Raw genomic sequence first — 20198 nt, 5'->3', positions numbered from 1 at the left:
GGCGCATGGCCTTGAGGCAAGACGGAAGCAAACCTAGTGACTTCAGGAAGACTGGCAGATGTGTGGAACTTTTCTGGCGGATGGAAGACAAGTCAACCAGAGTGAAGTTTATCTGGTTGACCAGGATACGGGCAGAGCCTTTCAGGAGGATAAGGATTACCATACAGCACGAGTCTTTGACGAAAAGGAGGTCAACCTGACAGACAGAGCCTGTTTGAAGGATTGGGCAGGGGTTGCAACTCCTAGACTGGAACGTTGCAACTGGGGATTTGGCAGAAGACAAAGGCAGGATGTAACATGGTGAACCAGGGTAGAGCTATAGACGAAGAAATGTTGGACCAGGGTAGGACCCTGCAGGAGGTTAGAGACGTGGTCACTGGACAGACGGTCAAAAGCTAAGACACTTGCGGGGTCGGGGGAACCTTGTGCGACAACTCTAGAGGAACAGAGAATTGTGCAGTAGCTCTGCAAGAATGGGAGACTTTTTCCAGTTACTCAACAGAAACAGTGGAAATGTGCTGAAGCTCCATAAGGATGAGCCTTATGCTAAGGCTCTACAAGAACAAGCGGCTTAGAGTAAAGCGCCGCAGGAACAGCGGATTTGTGCTGAAGCTACGCAGGAAAAAAGGGGAAGATTGCAGCGGTTTTACCAACCCGAATTGCTTGCAGGGAGCTTGCTTGACCTCAGTATTAAAAGGAAACAGAGATTTTGGGTGTCAGCAGTAGCAACTGACTTCGAATCAAAGAGTTTAGGCTGAATGGAGTTGAACACAGAGGCAAGAGTCTGCCAAGCTGCACACTAGTGACCAGACAGGACTGATAACAGTTCTTTGGCTATGGGTAGCTGAGTCTCTCAAGCTCAGGGCAGCTTAGTCTCTGTGGCACTGGAGGGTTGAGACTGGGGCGCTGTGCAGCAGAGACTCTGGGGTTCTGTGCAGCAGAGACTCTGGGGCGCTGTGAAGCAGAGACTCTGGGGTTCTGTGCAGCAGAGACTCTGGGGCGCTGTGCAGCAGAGACTCTGGGGTGAGTGCAGCAGAGACTCTGGGGTGAGTGCAGCAGAGACTCTGGGGCGCTTTCTCTTAGGGATAGTTACAGTGTAGTGAAGCTTGATTCAATGTAGAGTAGCTGATTGCTTTGCTCACTTCATTTGACAAGTTGCGTGCTCAACACAGGCAGATATCCTATGAATATCCAGACCCAGGGTGAGTAATTCTCTTTTTATGGCAATATAATATTGTGTATGTGGATGTGGAGAAACATTATTCTGCTTCATTGTTCCAAATAGGATTTTTTTTTTTCCTTCTTCAAAACCAGCTGAAATGAATTACAATATCTTCAAACACCCTCGCAGTAGGCAAGTATCTTGACCTCATAGGCAGACATATAGCCTATTAATTCACATGTCTTTTCCTTCAGGGCTAACTAATAACACACTTGAAATTCTTTAATCAAAATGGGAAACAAACACATTAAAGTGCAGAACCATATCTAATAAGGTGGGTGCCAGCAGACAGAGCAAAGATCAGACACGACGAGTAAAGTAAAAGAAAGCCAGCCAAGCCTACAGTCAGAATCAATGAATACACAATCCCTCCTCTGCATTGATTTTCTGTAGCTTTGTGAATATCTGTATTCTGCAGCTGCAATGAATTCATCATACCACCACCACTGTACTAACAGGTATGTCTACTACAGGCTCATCTCAGCTGTCAGAGTGGAGGCTGTGTACACTGAAACTAACCTTTCAGCCTTCAATGTTCACTGAGCTCAGCAACAAAGCTGCAGATCTGGTGAACATCTAGACATTAACAGCATTACATCCACCCAATGCCAACACACATACCACCTATTTCTTTCTGAAAAAATCCTGATCTTTTTCGTTTGATTTTGTGAAGGGATTTAAGTGACCAGAGCTAACAGTACCTCCTGAAGAAAAAGCAGCGGGAGAAGGGAGTGCCGAGAAGTGGGGCAGATGTCAGGTCGGTCAGCCAACCCAACAATGCAGTAGAGAGCATTGGGGCTTGAAGGGGATACAGGAGGACATGCTGGGTCCGAGAGGAGGAACAGGGAAGGGAGCCTCTTCATCACAGCAGATTGCCTGTCTGTGTGGTTCCTGTTGCCCGAACATTGCTTTCCCCCTCGTCCTCACATCGCCTCGATTGGTTTTTCATCCCTGCCCATCAGGGTGTAATGGAGTCCCAGCGTGTCTGGATGGATGGAGGTACAGCCACAACTGACAGACCCCGCTGGAAGGCCATTCTTTTGTCTCAAGTCATCTTGAAACCTGTCATAGTCTTACACCACACTTGAGAAATTTGCATCTCTTCAGCTGTGTCCTTCATCTTCCCTGTTGCCTGTTTATGATTTGTCACTTCTTCTGTACATTTCTATCCTGTTGTTATCACTCGCCCCTGTCCCCATGGGTTCTTTTTAGGGCTGTCAACATTACCTAGTTAATCCCGATTAATTAAGGTCAGAAATGAATGCTTTATTTATTTTAAATCACGATTGATCGCATGGTATTTTCGTCTCTTAAGGTGCACCGTGGATAAGCCTCCACAGTGTCTCCCTGTAGTCACAGTGATGGAAAGGGTTGACACTGCTGCATCTTTTAATGGATCATTTCACTTTCAAAAACTTCTAGATAGCCCAGATGAGTAAAAATTCATATCCACCTTATGAATTGATTCACATGGAAAAAGTATCCATTTGCCCCCTAAAACAGGGGAACAGCCCATTGCATCACCTTATACTTAATTTAAATGTAATCTGTAATCAGGGCCAAAGCATTGAAATGTAGGAACACTAATAGAATGCATACGGTTTTTTTTTCATTCAGCATTTACATGACATCATGCTTCAACACAATTTCCCCTGGTAAAAGCATAAAAAATGAATCAGTTGTTTAAATCAGGTAGTCACTGTTATCTTCCTGTGGACTGAGAATTTCAATCTAAAACTCAGGGGTAATCCAAGCAAAGATAATGAATCCTAACATTACTAACTGCAAGTTATCAGCCTCATCAGAGTCCCTTGCCAGAATTCTTATCTTCAACCAACAGCTAGCAACAGTCTCTCTTCTCGTTGATTAATCTCAGAAATAAAAATAAAAAGTTTCGCTGCATGTGTCTATGCAGGGCACAGCTTCAAAGACCCTGACATCCACATCAGTATTGCTCTGCAGTAAATTATTACTATGACAACAGTCCTAGTCCTAAACTGGCACAAATTATCACATTTCATTTCTTGTTGATTTAATGTTTTAGACCAGTGCTTCCCAAAGTGTGGGCCGCGGCCCCCTGGTGGGCCGTGTGGGTACTGCAGGTGGGCCACGAAAAGCCCTCCGCCAAGTATAAAAACAAAAGAAATATCACAATCATGATGTTTTACCATGAGTGAACCCTTTAAGTGATTAAGAAGGCCTGTAATGACTATTCATGGACATAATGTTCAGTAAACATTGGTGTCTATCTTGCCATAATATCATTTTGTCATGTCCAATAATTTACCCTAAATGAAAGTGATAGCTGTAGTCATAACTTTTATTTTATAACAGGCCCCTGAGTAATTTTGTATATCAAAGTGGGCCGCAGCAGTTTTAAGCTTGGGAAAGGCTGTTTTAGACAATGGGACTCATTTATTCGACTTTGTTGTAATTGTTGAAGCTTTAAACAAATATTCAACCAATGGGGAACATGACTATATGAAAGATGAAATGGGCCAGGGGAAGAATTATAACCAAACTCTCCAGTTGGTGTGTTTTACCTCATCGCAGCATTACATTAGTCTCTATAGCAACCACACTAGGAATCTATTTCATTGAAACAGGCACTGTCAAACACATTGTTCATTACCTACAAAGCATGACAGACAATATCTCTGAATAGCTGGTAGACGAAAGAGAACATAGACATGTGGTTCTCAGGAGATGTTGAGCAAATACAGAACTGAAAAGAGGGAATATTTCATCAAGCAAAAAACGCAAATACAAAGTTGATCATTTGGGCGTGTCCCTTTTACTAGCCTGGTGTTGTTGCACATCTCAATAAATAAAGGCCGGTCTCAATGAGAGGCCCCTATGCATTTTGTGTTATAAAAGCCATACCTGATTAAGGTTGGTAAGACTGAAACGTTGTGTGATTCAATAAACATGTCAGCATGAAGCTAGACGGTGAGTGGGAGCTTTTCTCATCGTCCTTCAGTTTCAGCCTCCTCAAGGCACCGTCACACATTCAGGTGTGCAGTGACTTTTTTCAACAGTGTTGCAAAAGTGATCAAGACCCCAAAAATCAAAAAGACTAATTTCATCATCCGTCAAAGAAAGACAGAAAGGAGTGCATTATGCACTGTAGTGCGCTCAGAGTCTCCTGTGTGATAATCTGGACAAAAACTTCTTTCTGGTATATATGTACACTTTTAAAGTATCTCTCATCTTTGCAGTGCACAGGTTTTGTTTTAAATAATTAAATAATTGTCTCTTATTGAAGCCCACAACAATAGCAGGTTCATTTCAGAGACTGAAGTATACAAAAGCTCAGGCAACTGTTGTTCGCTTTATTCACGCATGATCTCATGGCTGTCCTGTGATCTTGTGAACTCGCAAATCCTCACAACAGAAGCTGCTCAGGGCTATGCTGCGCTTAAAAAAGTCAGAGGCTCTAGCCCGGGTTTGAATCTGACCTGTGGCTCCTTTCCCGCATGGCATTCCCCTCTCTCTCTGTCTCCCTCATTTTTTGACTCTACCCACTGTCCTTTCTCTGAATGAAGGCATAAAAGCCCCAAAATAAACCTTAAAAAAATACTCAAAACTTAGCAAGTGTATTCAATACTAGTTTCTAGTCAAAAGCATCTCTTTACACTTTATATTATAAGTCTAATTCAGCTGACAAATCCAGATAAACATCTTATTTCAAGATATATGAAAAGTGTATCTTGTCAGGTGAATGTGGCTTTTAATAAATATGCTGATATATTTTGACAAACTTGAGATATTTTGCATTGTGGTGCTTTGACAACCAAAGTGCAGAGACCTTGTTCGTTGCTGTCACATTTAAAAGCAAATAGAGACTCGGTCTCAATATGTCACACTGTAGGTGTGGGAGAGAAACTAATTACACCTAAAGAAATCACAGGCACACAATGAAGCCAAAGTTTACCGCTCTGCTTTTAATAATCAAATATCCTCACTTTAAATAGAAGTAGGTATGATGGGGACTGGAGTGGAAAAGAAACCAGCAGATGACAGGGGAATTCAGAAATGGTAGAAAAAAGTGAGACAGAGCAGAGCTTAAACCTTTTCAGTCAGAGGCTGAAATGATGGGTTTTACTGACACCATTGAGATAAATAAGGTGTTTATTGAGCTGCAAAATCATGCAAAGCTACTCTAAAGGTTTCTCAGACTGACCAGATGAAAGGTAAGACTGGGTATAATATGGGATCTTTAAACCCTGCAGTGTAAAATTTGATTCAGTTGTCAGAGGCAGTTTGTCTGGTTCTTTCCCCTTTACTGGTTCATTTCTAAAGACACAGCGTTTTAAGAGAATTTAATAACAACATCAGCATTTGGCTTTGTTATTGTTTGGTCTCTGTGGGCTACCAATGCATTTCAAGTTAAAGCAGAGTGTTGTGGTCCTCATATATTATTTAAAAGATGTTGCACTTATTAGCAATTGGAGCAAGAAGACATAAAAAGAAACTTTGATCATTATGTAATCACTAAAGCCACGTATTAGTTTTCAATTTTTCTTTGATCATAACTGACGTATATCACTGGCATCAAATAAAAGTTAAATGAGTGATGGGCCTGCCAGGCATGGCAACGATTGATTTATTTCAATGTTATTATTCTCTAATATTTTTTACTGTCATTATCTCAGGCAAATTTACCTTTGCTTAATGTTTAAAGACAGTTATTTGGTAGAAGAATTGTTATAAAAAACCTCATTGGAAGATATCAATTGTTTCAATGTTTTAGTGTATGCAGTGGCTTAGTACTACAGTCTGTGTAGACTTTAACCCCAGCTCCTGCAGTCACATGTCGAAGTGTCCTTAGGCAAGATACTGAACCCCACATTGCTCCCACATGCTGCTGGGGTGCCACGTGAATGTGAATGAATGGATTAGTTAATACTGATGGACACTTTACATCACAGCCTCTGCCATCAGTGTGTAAATGTGTTGTGAATGTGTAGGTGTGACCTGCGGTGTAAAAAGCACTTTGATTGGTAAGGAGGTAAGGCGCTCCACAAGCTCCAGTCTGTTTTCCATTTACTATAAGAGGACAGGGTTTAAATGTACACAGGTCTAAAAATACTGAAGACACTTGTTGTTTCAGAGTGTATGTTTAAAACCGAGACTGAGTCTGCTCACTCTGGCTTGGATGTGTGCTCCTGTCCACATATACTTGTATGTATGTGTGTGTGTTTCCTGCAGTGTGACAGAATGGCTGGCACTTTTGGCAGGCGTTTAATGAGGATGCTGTCACAAGACACAGGCTTTGCACAAGAAACACATACAGACAGACAGACAGACACACACACACTCACACATAGTGAGGGAACTGGACAACTGTTCGGCAGCAAAATTACCTCAACCCAAGTGTAGTTTAATCTACTCAGATAAGCTAAGAAAAACCCTAACCAGCACAACTGCACGGCCAAGTCGAAATGTGCTGTGAGCAGCTTGTTAGAGGAAAAATGAAAAATGACCTCTGATAACCCCTTTTAAACAGAAAATTCAAGGTTACATTTAAGAAATGTTGTTTGCAAATCAGACCAGCCATTGGTCCTTCAATAAAATGCAGCGATGCAGTCTGAATTGAAGGAGAAAGCTTTTTTTTCCTTCCATCCAGTCCAACAAGCTCTGGTTGCCGTGGTTGTTCAGCTGACAAGTACCCAGGCAATTCTGCTAGGTGTCTGCTGTGACGTCAAAAGTGCCTGCAATGAGGTGGTCTGAGTGAGGGGAGGTGAAGAGGAGGTGGATGTGCAGCAGTGCCATATGGAGAGCAGAGACATAATGAGCGACTACATCTGTTGGCCGCGACTCAGGAGGGACAGCAGAACAGAACTCTGTTTAATAGAGAATCAAGACACGAGCAAAGGTAACATTAGCACTGTTCGTCAGTGTTTGAAGTGACTCATTTACATCACCACATATTGTTGACCTAGCGATCAGTTAGAATACAAATCATACAACACAGAAAAACAGATCTGTCCTTGAAAAAACTTGCACTGCAGCCAAATGGAAAGCAGTCATTCAGCCTTAGTGAGCAGAATAAGAGGTCCGCTTAAGCCGAGGTAAAGTTTTTTTGTGAGCATCATTGCACTTAAATTGGAAACGTCCGGGCCTCACTGAGGGCACGCAAACCCATGGCCACCGTTTGCAAATCAGGGTGCACAGTTCAGGAAACCGTCTCCACAGACTTGTCCACAGATTTGTGCGCATGTATTTGTCAATGAAAAAGTTTTATATTTTCACTTGACTGATCATTCTGGGGCTTCGTGCAACACAATAAAACTCCTGTTTTACAAGGTTTCATTAGCGACTCCATTATCACAGTAGGTGAGCCTTGTATGGGGAGGCTTGTTATCAAGTTGCGGCAAAACCAAAGGAGAGCAAATCGCATGAAGAGCAGCAGAGAGAGAGAGAGAGAGAGAGAGAGAGAGGGATGAGAGAGAGAGAGAGAGAGATGAGAGGAGAGGGGAGAGAAAGAGAGAGGCCCCCTTTCCCACGTCCCTAATGGAAACGCACCAATTGAGATTGACAAGTACCCAGGCAATTCTGCTAGGTGTCTGCTGTGACGTCAAAAGTGCCTGCAATGAGGTGGTCTGAGTACCTTATGTCAAACCTGAAGCTTCACACGCCTTCAGATGCCTTTGATTCAACATTGTTCTGCAGCCGCTTGCTTCCGATTCCAGTAAGCCATTAACTGCTATTAAGTGCTATGAATCATGGAAATTCATGGACATTTACAGGACCTGAAAATCTGTTATATTAATGCTGTGTTTAGGATGATTGTTGTGACAAGCGTCATCATCAATAAGCCTCCTAATACACGGAACATCTGTAATAACATTAAATGGAAATTTAGAAAACGCAAGTAATCTCATTTGAGGGTCTTTTGCATATGCCGGTGTGTGTGAGTATGAGAATAAGTTGTTCTTTACACAAAATAAAGTAAGATAGAGAATCAAGCACAACTAATAATTAATAAACTCCACCTCCCATGTACAGCATCATTCTGTGGGATACACAGAACGTAGTTTAATCACTTTGATGGTTATCAGTTGTAGAAAGCCACCCAACAGCAGAACACAGAGCCCACCGCCTGGCTGGAAGTAGCCTTTTGAAAAGCCAGAGAATTATGTTGGCCACTGAGCATTAGAGAACAGATGCTGCTGGAGACATTGTCCATCAGTCAGCAAGTGTGATGCCAATTGCTGGAATGCCAGTGATGAGTTGGCAGGGATGGTGTTACAGGGTGGCAGGAGACAGAGGAGGGCAGGTGGTAGTCTATTATGTCTACCTGATCCCGTTTCGAACCAAAAGGTTTATTTGGGATTTGGACACCAGCTGTTGGCATTCAGAAACAGCAGATGAAAATCTTGGAGGTGAGAAGGCGATGCAACGCGACACTGTAAGAGATGCCACATGTCAAAGCTGCACTACCCACAATCTCCATCCCCAGTAGCCAGCTCAAGCCCGTCTCAGCACATGCAGTCAGATCTCAATTTGTGGTCGTAATGATCCTGCATCAGGTCCCTGCAGTCAGAGCAGAAGTAGACCAGAGATAAAGATGAAGTGTGCTGTGGATCCCTGGGTGCCTTTTAGGCGAGCGGAACATTGACCACGAGATCTCTATCTCATTGATCTGCCAGTTCAGAGAGAAAAAATGCCCTGTCCTCCAGAGAGGCCTGCTTCCCAATTCACAGCTCTATTTTTCAGCAAACGTCTGAAATAGCAGAAGGAAATGCTATTAAATTCTACTAAACATTTTTCTACCTGCTTTGTAGGTATCATTTTAAGTACTGATAATGAAATAAGAAATTGCTAATTTGATTTGGGGAACTGTCTCAAACCCCCTATTTGATTAAATAATGTTATATTCTTTTGTAATTACTATTATTTCAGAGAACAAGAAAGAAGGAAGGCAGAGTGTTTTTCTTCAGCCAAAAGTTTGCTTATTTCAGTCCTGGGAATCAAGCCAAGTGTTCGAGTAGACACAATAACAAAGCATATATAGCTCAACTTTATGAAACAGAACTGGCAAACACTTGGTCTAACAAATCTTAGAGAATCTGGCCTTTGAGTGGAACAAAAAAAATGTTGACGGAGAGACAAAAGACCTGGATGTTCTTAATGAGTTTTTGTTTGCAGATTGAAAATGGTAGCGCATTAATTCACTCTGCAGCTGGCAGAAAGCTGAGCAACATCAGCTGACTATTGTATTCTTCAACACACGACACAACGCAAGCCTCTTCAAGCTGCTGACTAAGACAAAACAAAAGCAAGTGTAAGAAGGATCATAACCTTAATGACCACAATCAGCTAAATGGAAATCAATTTTGCTCACTGCTCAACTGAGAGACCCTGTTGTCTCTCTTTCATCTTAGGGATTAAATCAAGAGACTGAATCCTTATGATAATGGACTAGACTAAGATGTAATGGACATGGTGTTTCTGCTCCTTGATAAAAACAGATCAATAGCGTTGTGATAAATGGGTCAACAGGAGCGCAGACAGCAGCTGTGCTCCTCTAATTATGATGATGCAGAGACAGAAGACACACCTGTGTGCATGACTCATCATCAAGAAGCACAAACCTTAGGTACATGAATTATTTGTTTTATTATCATTTTCTATGATTCATCACTGGAATAAAAACACATCTGTTGTCATTATTATTGTTTTGAAAAGTAATCCCTGACACTTTGCTTAACATAGCCGAGATAGCCACAAGCAAACAGTAAGAACAAAGCACTTGTAGGTAGTTTCCCCCTTTTTCTTTTTGCAATACATTTGACATATGTGCAAAAACTGCATGTTCTTGTCAATTATATAGTAAAACAATCGAGTATGTCTTTCAACAAATGAGTCCCTAGAATCAAGTTATGTGTTGTTCAGACTTCTGCCAAATCAATCAATAACCAATGTTAAACAGAGGTGACAACATTTTCAAAGTTTGTCTCTTGCTATAAAATACAATTTTAATTCAATAAAATAAAGGGAAATTCTGTTTAAGAACACACATACTTCTTATCAAAATTAAGTTGAATTCCAGTAATAGGACGCATTATACAAACCACCTCAGAATAGAGATACAGTGAGGTTAACGATACCTACTTCGAAGTTTTAAAACATTATTTAATATTACATTGAGATTTTAAAAGAGACTGAAGGGAATAGTCTTAACCTATCTACTGGCCTGTTATTTAATTTCATGAAATGACAGTTTGATGCAAAAAGTTCAGATTAAAGAAAGTCAAAATGAAAAAAAATGAGAGGGATGATGCACCTCCATTTTGAGTGTTTTGGCTAAGCACATGCTGTAAACCTTCTAGTATTTTTACCCTCCTGAATGTAAGATTGAATTCATTGGATTACTTTTTAACACAAAGACACAGGTAGTTGGACATACAAAGATTTACTTAAATAGAAACACAATTGAAACAGAATTTTTTGTTGTTGTTGTTGAAGGAGGACTTCTTGTATTCCACTTCTTTGCAACCTTTACAACAAAAGAGGACACTTTCTATAGATCCTTATAATTGCTAATGATGACACCCAGTGTCTCGTGGACCGCCTGAAAATGTATTATTATTATTATAACTTGAGTGAATAAACAGGAACTGTGTTGAGCTGAAGGTTCAAGCAGATCTTATTAAAGGTAGCGACAGAAGGCTCATTTGAATAACATGCGTTTTTTTTTGTGAGCGATTTTTGGTTGGAGAATCTGGAAAAAACTAAGCTAAGTGTCTAGGAAGTACAGACATCCCAATGATACTCAGCAGGCACCTTACTGCTCTGAATAAGTAAGCTGGTTCAGCTTAAGTTTTCAAATTCATTCTATATACATCATAGCAATGTGGCTTCTCCTCCAGCTGCTCGTACTGTGCTGAGATAAAACATGCAGATCAGCTCTGCTTAATCAGACCTGATTACTGATTGTGACCAATAATGTATCGCATGCTGCCAAAACAACGTTGCTTGTTGCTGGAGAGCGTTAGATTTTTACAAAAAAAAAAAAATGTTTGAGCCCCATTACAGCAGAGAGCTGAACCATAAGCTGCAGAACTAGACTGACACAGCAAAACTAATACCACTACATAGAGATCCAGCTTGAGACTGATGGAGGGTGATTAGGGAGAGGTACAAAGAGAGGGAGAAAACCTCACAATATTGTTTCCCCTCGTGTTTTAAGTTTCCTTAAAAAATGGATGATCTTGACCTGGTGGTTATCTTTGCTGGAGTCTCAGATGCCTTAGGCTGAGGCTAAAGCTGAAAAACAGGTTGAGGAAAGGACTGAGAAAGGGAACTAGATAACAATGGGGAGACAGAGAAAGAAAGAGGTGAGAAGAAGGACCTTTTGTGGGATTAGAGCTAAGGCTTGTGTAAGGGTAGTGGCAGATATTAGAGAGAGGACAAAGGTCTGAGGGGTGAAAATTGGTTTAAACTACAGCAAGGTGAAAGGAAAAAGGGAAAAAAAGACCAATGGTCCATTGGAGCAAGAGAAGAGGGTATATCAAAGAAGAAAAGGGCAGAGGTGTTTGTAAGAGCCACAGAAAAATAGAGGTCATTATTAAATCTGTATCAAGAAGTCCTCAGTTGTTTTATAAAATAGAAAATGGCTAAGCAGCTTTAAAAAAAAACAAAAAAAAACATGCAGGCGGTTTTGAAGTTCTTCTTAAACTGTACAAGGTTCAACATCTCCTTGAGCAAAATAAAGCAGCTCTAAAACTCCAAAGCATAAAACTTTAATAACAATCATTGCGAAAAGAAAGCTACATTCATCACAGATATATAACTTATGAAATAAGTTCCAAATTAAATAATCAACCTCTCTAAACTGAGAGAGTGTTTCTATAAGCCATATATTTATTCATTTCATTTATATGAACGCAGTGCTGTGTATCACTTCAGCAGTTCAAAGTGTTCATCTATAACCACATATTAATGCAGGTTTGATTAAAAGGGGAACTGTGACCAGAACAAACCATTTAATTATTAAGTATTTCAGGCAGGATTTTCTTTTTTTACAATGAGAACAAATCATGGTGTCAAAAGCGAATAACAACTCTCCTACCTTTGTCTTATCTTCCTAAACTCTGGATTGAAGAGCACAGAAAATATTTGGATGACACCAATTCCCACATGTGTAAGAAGAAAGCTGAGCAGCAGTTGGTACACAAATAGGAGAAGTGTGTGTGTGTGTGTGTGTGTGTGTGTGTGTTCGCTCTGCTATGACAAACTATGGTGCAGTGTCTGGCAGGTAGACGTTCTGAAAGTGAGCACAGCCACCGTGTAAATGCTCTCTGGCCAGAGAGGATTTGCTGGGTTGGCTAGCTAGCTCTTCAGTTCACAAAAAGCAATTCCACACTATGTGTACCACTGAGCTGCTGCACAACGCAGCCATTTAAATCAGTTTGGACAGCTCTACACACACTGAGAGCAAACACAGCAGGGTGAGTATCTGGACAGTCAAAGGGACAAGTAAATGAACCCTCTCAGATCAGTGGCAGATATACTCTGAGTGAGTTTGTTATGAATGCCTCACAGTGATCGAGCAAATGGAGCGTTGGACCTGAAAAAGTCAGCAGAGAAAGTTTTAAAATGTGTAAAACAAAAAAAAAAAAAAAAAGCATTCAGCAGTTGCTCCTGTTTTGTCAAGTGGAGACGGTGTTATTTTCCTACTATAAAGTCGTCTTGAGAAATGTGTTCTACTCCTAAATGCCTTGAAATTAAAGTCAGACCTCGAAAGGAAAAAAAACAACATATTTTCAGTGTAAGTAAATACATTTTTTCAGTGCTGCGAATCACTGTAACACATCACAGAGGCAGACAATGAGACAGGTACAGTGACTAAAAGAGAAAGAGAGAGAGGTACAGAGAACCTAAAAACAAATACAATCTAAAGATAAATAGTGCTGTCAAAATGTTTTCACATTATTTATAGAATTTATAGAAAGTTTGTATAAAAGTGAGTCTTTATGGGTTTGCAGGTGTGTGTGTGTGTGTGTGTGTGTGTGTGTGTGTGTGCCAAAGCACAAATCTCTCATTATTGCCTGCCTCAGATGTCTAAGCTATAATACTGACCCCCAAACCTCAATCCAGCGTGCTCTTTGTTTGCCCAGCGGACCTCAGGCTCACCTCTAAATCCAAACTGAACACCACCCTAACAAAACGCAGTAGTGTAATATCTCTGTACTCCTGCAACCAGATGGTTTTGCAAGCCCAAGGCAACCCCTAGACATCAGACTGGACATTAATATTCATCACCACCACTTCTCTTTGAATCATGGTGGAATATGTTTCCCTTTTTTGAAGATACAGGGATGCTGCACAGTTCCCTCTTTGTGGTAGAGAATAAAAAGGTAAGGGAAAACGTGGAGTAAAGCTGCTAAAGCTGAATATGACTAAGAGCAGTGGAGTAAGTTAGTTAATAAATGATTATATGGCACATGAAAATGTAAGCACTTAACTCAGTTTAGTAGCTTAAGATGGTTAATTGCAAAATGGCCTTAGTCTGTGGTATTTTATGGAAATAAAAAGATGAGGATTGGAAATAGAGACTAGTGTGAATCTAAATGGAAAATGTGAAGTCCTGGATCTATCCTGTCATTTCCACGGCACCATTTTTAAATAGGAATCTATTTTTCTCCCCTTGACATTCACAGGAAACAATGAAACAAGAAGAAAACTGCACAGCACTCAGCCTGCAGATAAGAAGAAAACTGTAGAGCAGGAGGAGTCTCTCATCCAAAGTCCCAGTTAGTGTTTCTCATTAGTTGATATGAATCTGCCCTTCCTCCAAATCCTGACCTCGAGGTTTGTATGTGAACCAGAATAAGATGAAAACAAGCTACAAACATGGTGCACAAAGTTGACTCTTCTCCCACAGTATAGGTGTTTTTTTTTGTTGCTATTAGTCATTATTAGCAGGAAACCCAGATGGGCTAAGTTTGACTTTTCTTCCCCCTCCGTAGTGGAAGTAGCAAGCAGGGAACACAAGGAGATATTGATGAGGATTGAAAGATGATGCACTGATCACCTTGTGGGGTCTGTCAGCTGCAATATTGCACACTTGGTGAAAAAATTACTCGCAAGAAAATTCTGCCCCATTTGTTTTGTACCGCAAATGGCCTATTTTCCGCACAAAATATGCTGGGTTACCTATAGCAACATGATCAATGCTAGCAGTGCATTTAAGATTTTTTTATTCATCCATCCATCCATCCATTTTCCATACAGCTTTTCCCGTTCGGAGGTCGTGCGGGGGCGTGGAGCAGATCCCAGCTGTCATTTGGCAAGAGGTGGGGTACACCTTGGACTGTTCACCAGTCAATCACAGGGCTGACATATAGAGAAAGTCAAGCAGCCACACTCACATTCACACCTACCGCCAATTTTAGAGTCACCAATTTTATCCCTCATAATAATTCCTTTAAAGTCCTTTAATTTCCTGTAAAGTAAAACATCCATGTGAGGTGGTTTTTTTTTTTTTTTTACTGGAAGGACTCCTGAATTCACTCCAACATATGCCCAGCCAGCCAACACAAGGATAAGGGTTCTTTCTCGCCTTCGAGGGACAGACAACGACAAACAGCTGTATGACTCGGTTGAAAGGTAACATTAAGGCAAAAGTAATATACTCAGCTCCTGCTGAGCAGACCTCAGGCAGTGCTGCAGAAGACCAGAATAAAACTTTACATTATTTCCCGAAGGATTGCTGGTTTCTCTACCGTTCTAAGGAGGAACAAAACTGCAAGGTTAGTGCTGCTTATTTTTAAAGATAATTTCACAATGTTGTATAAAACATAACTTTGCTTCAGATGAATCCTCTCACCCAGCAGTGCATTCTTTTCTTGCTGCAAAATTTCAAGCTGTGATGGACGGCAAGCTTAGATTATTTGATTAACATCATGCAGGGAAAGTATGAGCAGCTGTATTTTTTTGATTGGTAATGTTAGCATAGGATGTCTTTGGTCTTAATTTGTGAGAATCTGAAATGTAAATACTTGAAAACCCAGACCAAAACCCCAAAAACAAATACTAAAGGCAGAATATTTTGTCAAATATTATTTTCTTAAAGCACTTACAACAAAGGCTTCACTATATAGAGCTAAATGTTTTTTCATATACTGTGTCGTGTTTTGTGGATATTGTGAGATGAAAACAGTCATTGTTGTTAACATGTCGTAAGGGTTTTTTATTATTGTGACCTCATCTACCTGACACATCCACGCACGCACACACGGAAACAAAGCGTTCTGACTGCTGGTTTTTCAGCTCTGGATTGCTGGGATGCAATCATTTTTGGATGTGATGTTGAGAATGAAACGCAGCAGCAGAAGACCACAGCTGAGATCAATTAGCTTAATTAGTCCACTTATTGTCCAATAGCTTAAAAATATTTATTAATACTCTGGATGTAACACAGCAGGAGAAAAGAGGATTAAAGTATCACCGGTTAAATCAGTATATTTAACCGGTAGTGAAAGAGGAAGCAAGAGATCCTCAGTGGCTATCGTTTGAACTCTAAAAATCAAATTCCTCTTGATGCTACTGTAAGGTGAGAAACATGTCACAGCACATTAAACTGTGCATCCCCACTGAATCATGTGAGGGAAGAAACCCTTCAAACTATTAAACAATGTCAAACACATTTCACAGAGCCGGCAAAGATGAGCAACATATGGGGGTAAAAGGTGCTCAGAGCTGTCTGGCAGCTGCACATCCGTCCTGCTGCTCTGAAGTGAAAACTTCACTATGAACCATACTGCAACAACTTGTCAAAGCTGAAGATGAAACACAACTTTGTGTGTAGTTGATATGTCAAAGCAAGTGGTGAAATGTAAAAGAAACATTTCCTCATTTAGGTTTGAAATTGAAATTACTTGTAGTGTTGTAGTTAAGACCACACTAACTGAGCTCAGACATACCCTGAGACAAGAATACTCCGAGACCCAGACAAGACCAAGACATTTAGGGATCAAAGCAGGTTGAGACCGAGACAAGACCAAGACCATAAATATCACTGAAAAATCATCATCTTGTGTGCATGGGGCGTGCCACTCACTCAGACTGTAACACCGGGATGGTGCGGCCGTAACCAGGGGATAACAAATAAAACATGATTTAAATAATGTTAATTGTTATTTTAGAAAAGGGTGATTTCATTTGAATCAAAGTCATGATGTGGAAAAACAGCCTATAAGTGGTTTTGAGCGGTCTTGATTTAAAATTCGGAGTCTGCCCTGTCCGAGACCGAAAGAAGCCTGAGTAAAAATAACTTTAGTGTCCAACCAAACATGGATTACAATGGAAAGTAAGTGTAAGCACAGGGATATAAATAGTAAAGAGTGTGTATAAGAATTAAATTAAGCTTTTGGCACATTATTTAAGAATAATCACTGCGGGAATATAGTCAATTTCGGGAACTAAAAACAAGATGGCCCTGACTGGGTGGTAGAGTAGAGATTGCAAGATTGATTTATGATTTATTTATTTTACAGAACATTGTCTCGATTCTTCTCTGATTCTCAGCAATTTTCCACTTATTTCACCTCTGCTGCATTTTGCATGCTGACCACTGCCACCTCATCAGTCAACTCACAGTTGCTTCCAATTTCCAATCTTGCCAGTATTTAAGCCTGTCGTACTCTCTTACTCTGCCATGATGTTCGCCTTCTCATGCAAGACCTTCCAGCTCTCTTCTCTGGATGGATTACCCATTGCCAATCCTCCAGAGTAGGCAACCAAATAAAAATCTGCAGCAATTTCTTCACCAACTGTTCCATCCTCTTCACCATGAAACTCCAAATGTTTCCCTTCTTGGTATGGAGCTAATGCTGTCATCAAGAGTGTCTCAAGTAGGCATTTACTCCCCACTCATTCACCTGTCCAGCCTGTTCCAGTCCAGCTCCTGTGCCAGTAAAGATCTATGACTTTGGGGGGGGGGGGGGGGGGGTCTCCTCTATCACTGTGTTGTGCTGGTGGTCCTCCTCAGTTGATCATGCTTTCCAGGCCTGGCTGTGTGCGTCTGAAAAGAAGCAGGTTTGTCTTCTCGCTCCGGTGCGTCTTCTTGCTATAGTATATTACTTTTCTTCTTCCTGTGTTTTGTTGTGTCTGCTTCTTCTTCGTTTGTTGTTTAATAGGTGTTAGCAAACAGTTACAAACTTCACTGTCATGAGGTTTGGGGTGCGGATACCGCCATGCGTGATTCGTTGTATGACTGCATTCACCGAATCGTGAAGGTTTCCGAAAGAATAAAAATCCTGTTACACCCGACTAAAAAACGTGTTTTCTGTGTGGATCACATCTAATTAGCAAGGTGGTGAAAAAATAAAGAAAGCCCAATTGTAAACTGGATGATTTATGAACTGAAAGAAAGATTTAAATAAAATTCTAGTTAGCAAACTAAAGATAAATGACATTAGGAGTGCTTATCAGCTTCCAGTCTAAACTGTGAAACGATGCAGAACAAAGTGTTTTAAATATAGCAACATCTTACGGCAGAAAACCTTCTCAGATAAAGCTCTGCTCATACATACAATTTCTCCTTTCTAATTGATTTAGATCTTGTTTATGGATTTGTTCAATTCAAAGAAGCTCTGTCTCTTGACATCAGGCAGCGAAACACACAGTGTCAGAGTTCAGACAAGCCAATTAGCATCATACTGGGATCTGCCTGCATGCCGTCCTGCTCTGAAGTTAAATCCACTCAGTCATGTTTACAATGTAGGAAACACAATTTGTTGTCTGAACATTGAGGAAAAACATGTCAGGTTTGTCAAAAGTAATATTCATGGAAAAACAGGAGTTGGTTGATGTTGCATGGTAAAAACAAAACAAAAAAGTGCACATTTATTTTGTCTGTATCAATAATAATCATAAGAAACAGTTGCTTGCAAAACCTCAGCAGGCTCTCTTCAGACTGCTCCAACCTAATGAGAGGAATGGGGGAAATAAAATGCCCAGTGGTGATTTGATTTGAGAAGGGACTGGAATGAAGAGTTTGACTCAAAATATTTCATCACATTCGCAAACAAGTTGCCACACAGAAGCTTATGAGCAGCATTGTTCCTAACTGAGACGGCACTGTGAGTATACAGCATCACATGAGTTTGCAGGCCACCCACCAGTTGGGTGCTAAACTCACCTCCTTCTCTCCACAGATATTGCTGATGATGGAGTTGGAGGCTGGACTGGCAGAGGGGCCGAGGACTGCCACCACCCCTTTGGACATGATCTGGCACACTGTGATGGAGGGGAGAGAAGAGACAGTGAACAGCAAGTCAGTCAAGGATACCCAGGATAGAAAAACTACAGTCGATGCATTAAAAAGTCCCTCTTCAGCCAGATGTTAATGGATGTACATGCTGACTTCCTCAACCTCTAAACAGATAGTGTCCTGAGCCAGCACTTGTACCGCCTCAAGTGAACCTGAAACTATCCGTGTTGTTTAAATGAGTGCAAGGCCAAATGTATTGGTCCGGGTTTAATATTGCACATACAGAAAAACTCCTATAGATTTTGCCCATGACAGTTTAATAGCTTTTGGGATGTTTATAAAGTCAGCACCCACATTTGGAGACAGAGAGATGTAAAAATCGAAAAAAGAAATAGACCGATAAAGGAAGTTGCCCAAAAGTGGCAAACACATTTAATTTTGCTTTTCACATCCGACAATTCCTTGGAATGTTTTAAAAGCTCTACCTTAGTGGAAGAATGTGCAACATTTTACACATAAAGACAGCAGAAATCAAGTACATCCTCTGTTAATGTCTTTCTGAGTATAACAGTGAGTGAGAAGCGCGAGTCCTGCCAGTTGTACTGTTGTTTCCATCATGTTTCCATGGACAGGACGGCCGTGTGTATGAAGCTGTTTTAGCCAAGGACTAAAGAGAAAAAAAATAACACAGCATACTCACTGCTTATTTGGATTTCACATTAGGGTCTTTAGATCACGGTCATTCTGTGTAAATTTATGTCAAATATGAAGCTATGAGTTAACTAAAGTGCGCTAACATTAGTCTGCTAACACAACAATGCAGGCCACAGGCAATTGCTGCTCGAACATAGGGCAATTTGATTGTGCGTTCCATTTGATAACTCCTTCATGCGGACGTGTGTGGAGAGTGGTTGGAGGTGTGCCGCTAGTTTTATTCTGGTGCTCAAGGGTGACATCTACTTGATCAAAACGTCACGCATTCTTCCTTTAGGGGATGAAAAGATCACTTTGGGCTGAAATAATATAATAAATGTGAGATGTTCACACCCCTGCTAAGTATACAGGCCATAGGCTTTAATCTCTCGTACTGAAAAGCAGGATGCATTTTCTTTGAGTTTATAATTCACAGGTTTCTAATTAAACCGCTGGAGTCACTGATGTGAAGCAGACACAAACACTTTGTACATTTCCTGTGTGAGCATGTGTGTAAAAAATAGGTGTGTGTGACGACCATTTGTTATCAGTTATTGGGTAAAATTCAGAGCATTAACCAGAAATGTGTGTGATGGAGGAAAAGGTAGAGAGCCGTTTACAGGCCTGTGCTTTGAATCCAAAGGCAGTGAATCGAATGATTAATAAATAATCCCTTATTCACCCATGGGGGCTGTAAGACAACAAACACGACACTTTACACAAACACCCACATACACGTATATGCACAACGTTACAGTACACACACACACACACACACACACACACACACACACACACACACACACACACACACACACACACACACACACACACACACACACACACACACACACACACACACACACACACACACACACACACACACACACACACACACTGCTCTGCATGACTTCACTAAATTATAAAGCCGAGTGATTTGACTTCCCGTGAACATACTCCTGGTCCCTGTGGCGCTCTGATTTGCTGGATCTCCGCACAGCGAACATTGTGAATATATGTGTTGGAGACAGACGATGTGCATGAAAAGTGTGTGTC

At 40.9% G+C, this 20198-nt stretch overlaps 1 protein-coding gene across 2 annotated transcripts in view; it reads right to left on the bottom strand.

The window, feature by feature from the left end:
* The window catches only part of grik4 (glutamate receptor, ionotropic, kainate 4), a 237777-nt gene that overhangs the window by 76155 nt on the left and 141424 nt on the right, over window positions 1-20198 (bottom strand). For both annotated transcript variants that reach the window (XM_065960396.1, XM_065960395.1), the window contains exon 5: window positions 18378-18475. In XM_065960396.1, the coding sequence (XP_065816468.1) occupies window positions 18378-18475 (98 nt within the window). The remainder of the gene's footprint in view (window positions 1-18377; window positions 18476-20198) is intronic.

The sequence above is a fragment of the Labrus bergylta genome, chromosome 11 (assembly GCF_963930695.1).
Source record: "Labrus bergylta chromosome 11, fLabBer1.1, whole genome shotgun sequence".
Taxonomy (NCBI): domain Eukaryota; kingdom Metazoa; phylum Chordata; class Actinopteri; order Labriformes; family Labridae; genus Labrus; species Labrus bergylta.
The sequence above is the reverse complement of the archived record's forward strand: the minus strand, read 5'-3'. Positions and strand labels throughout refer to the sequence as shown.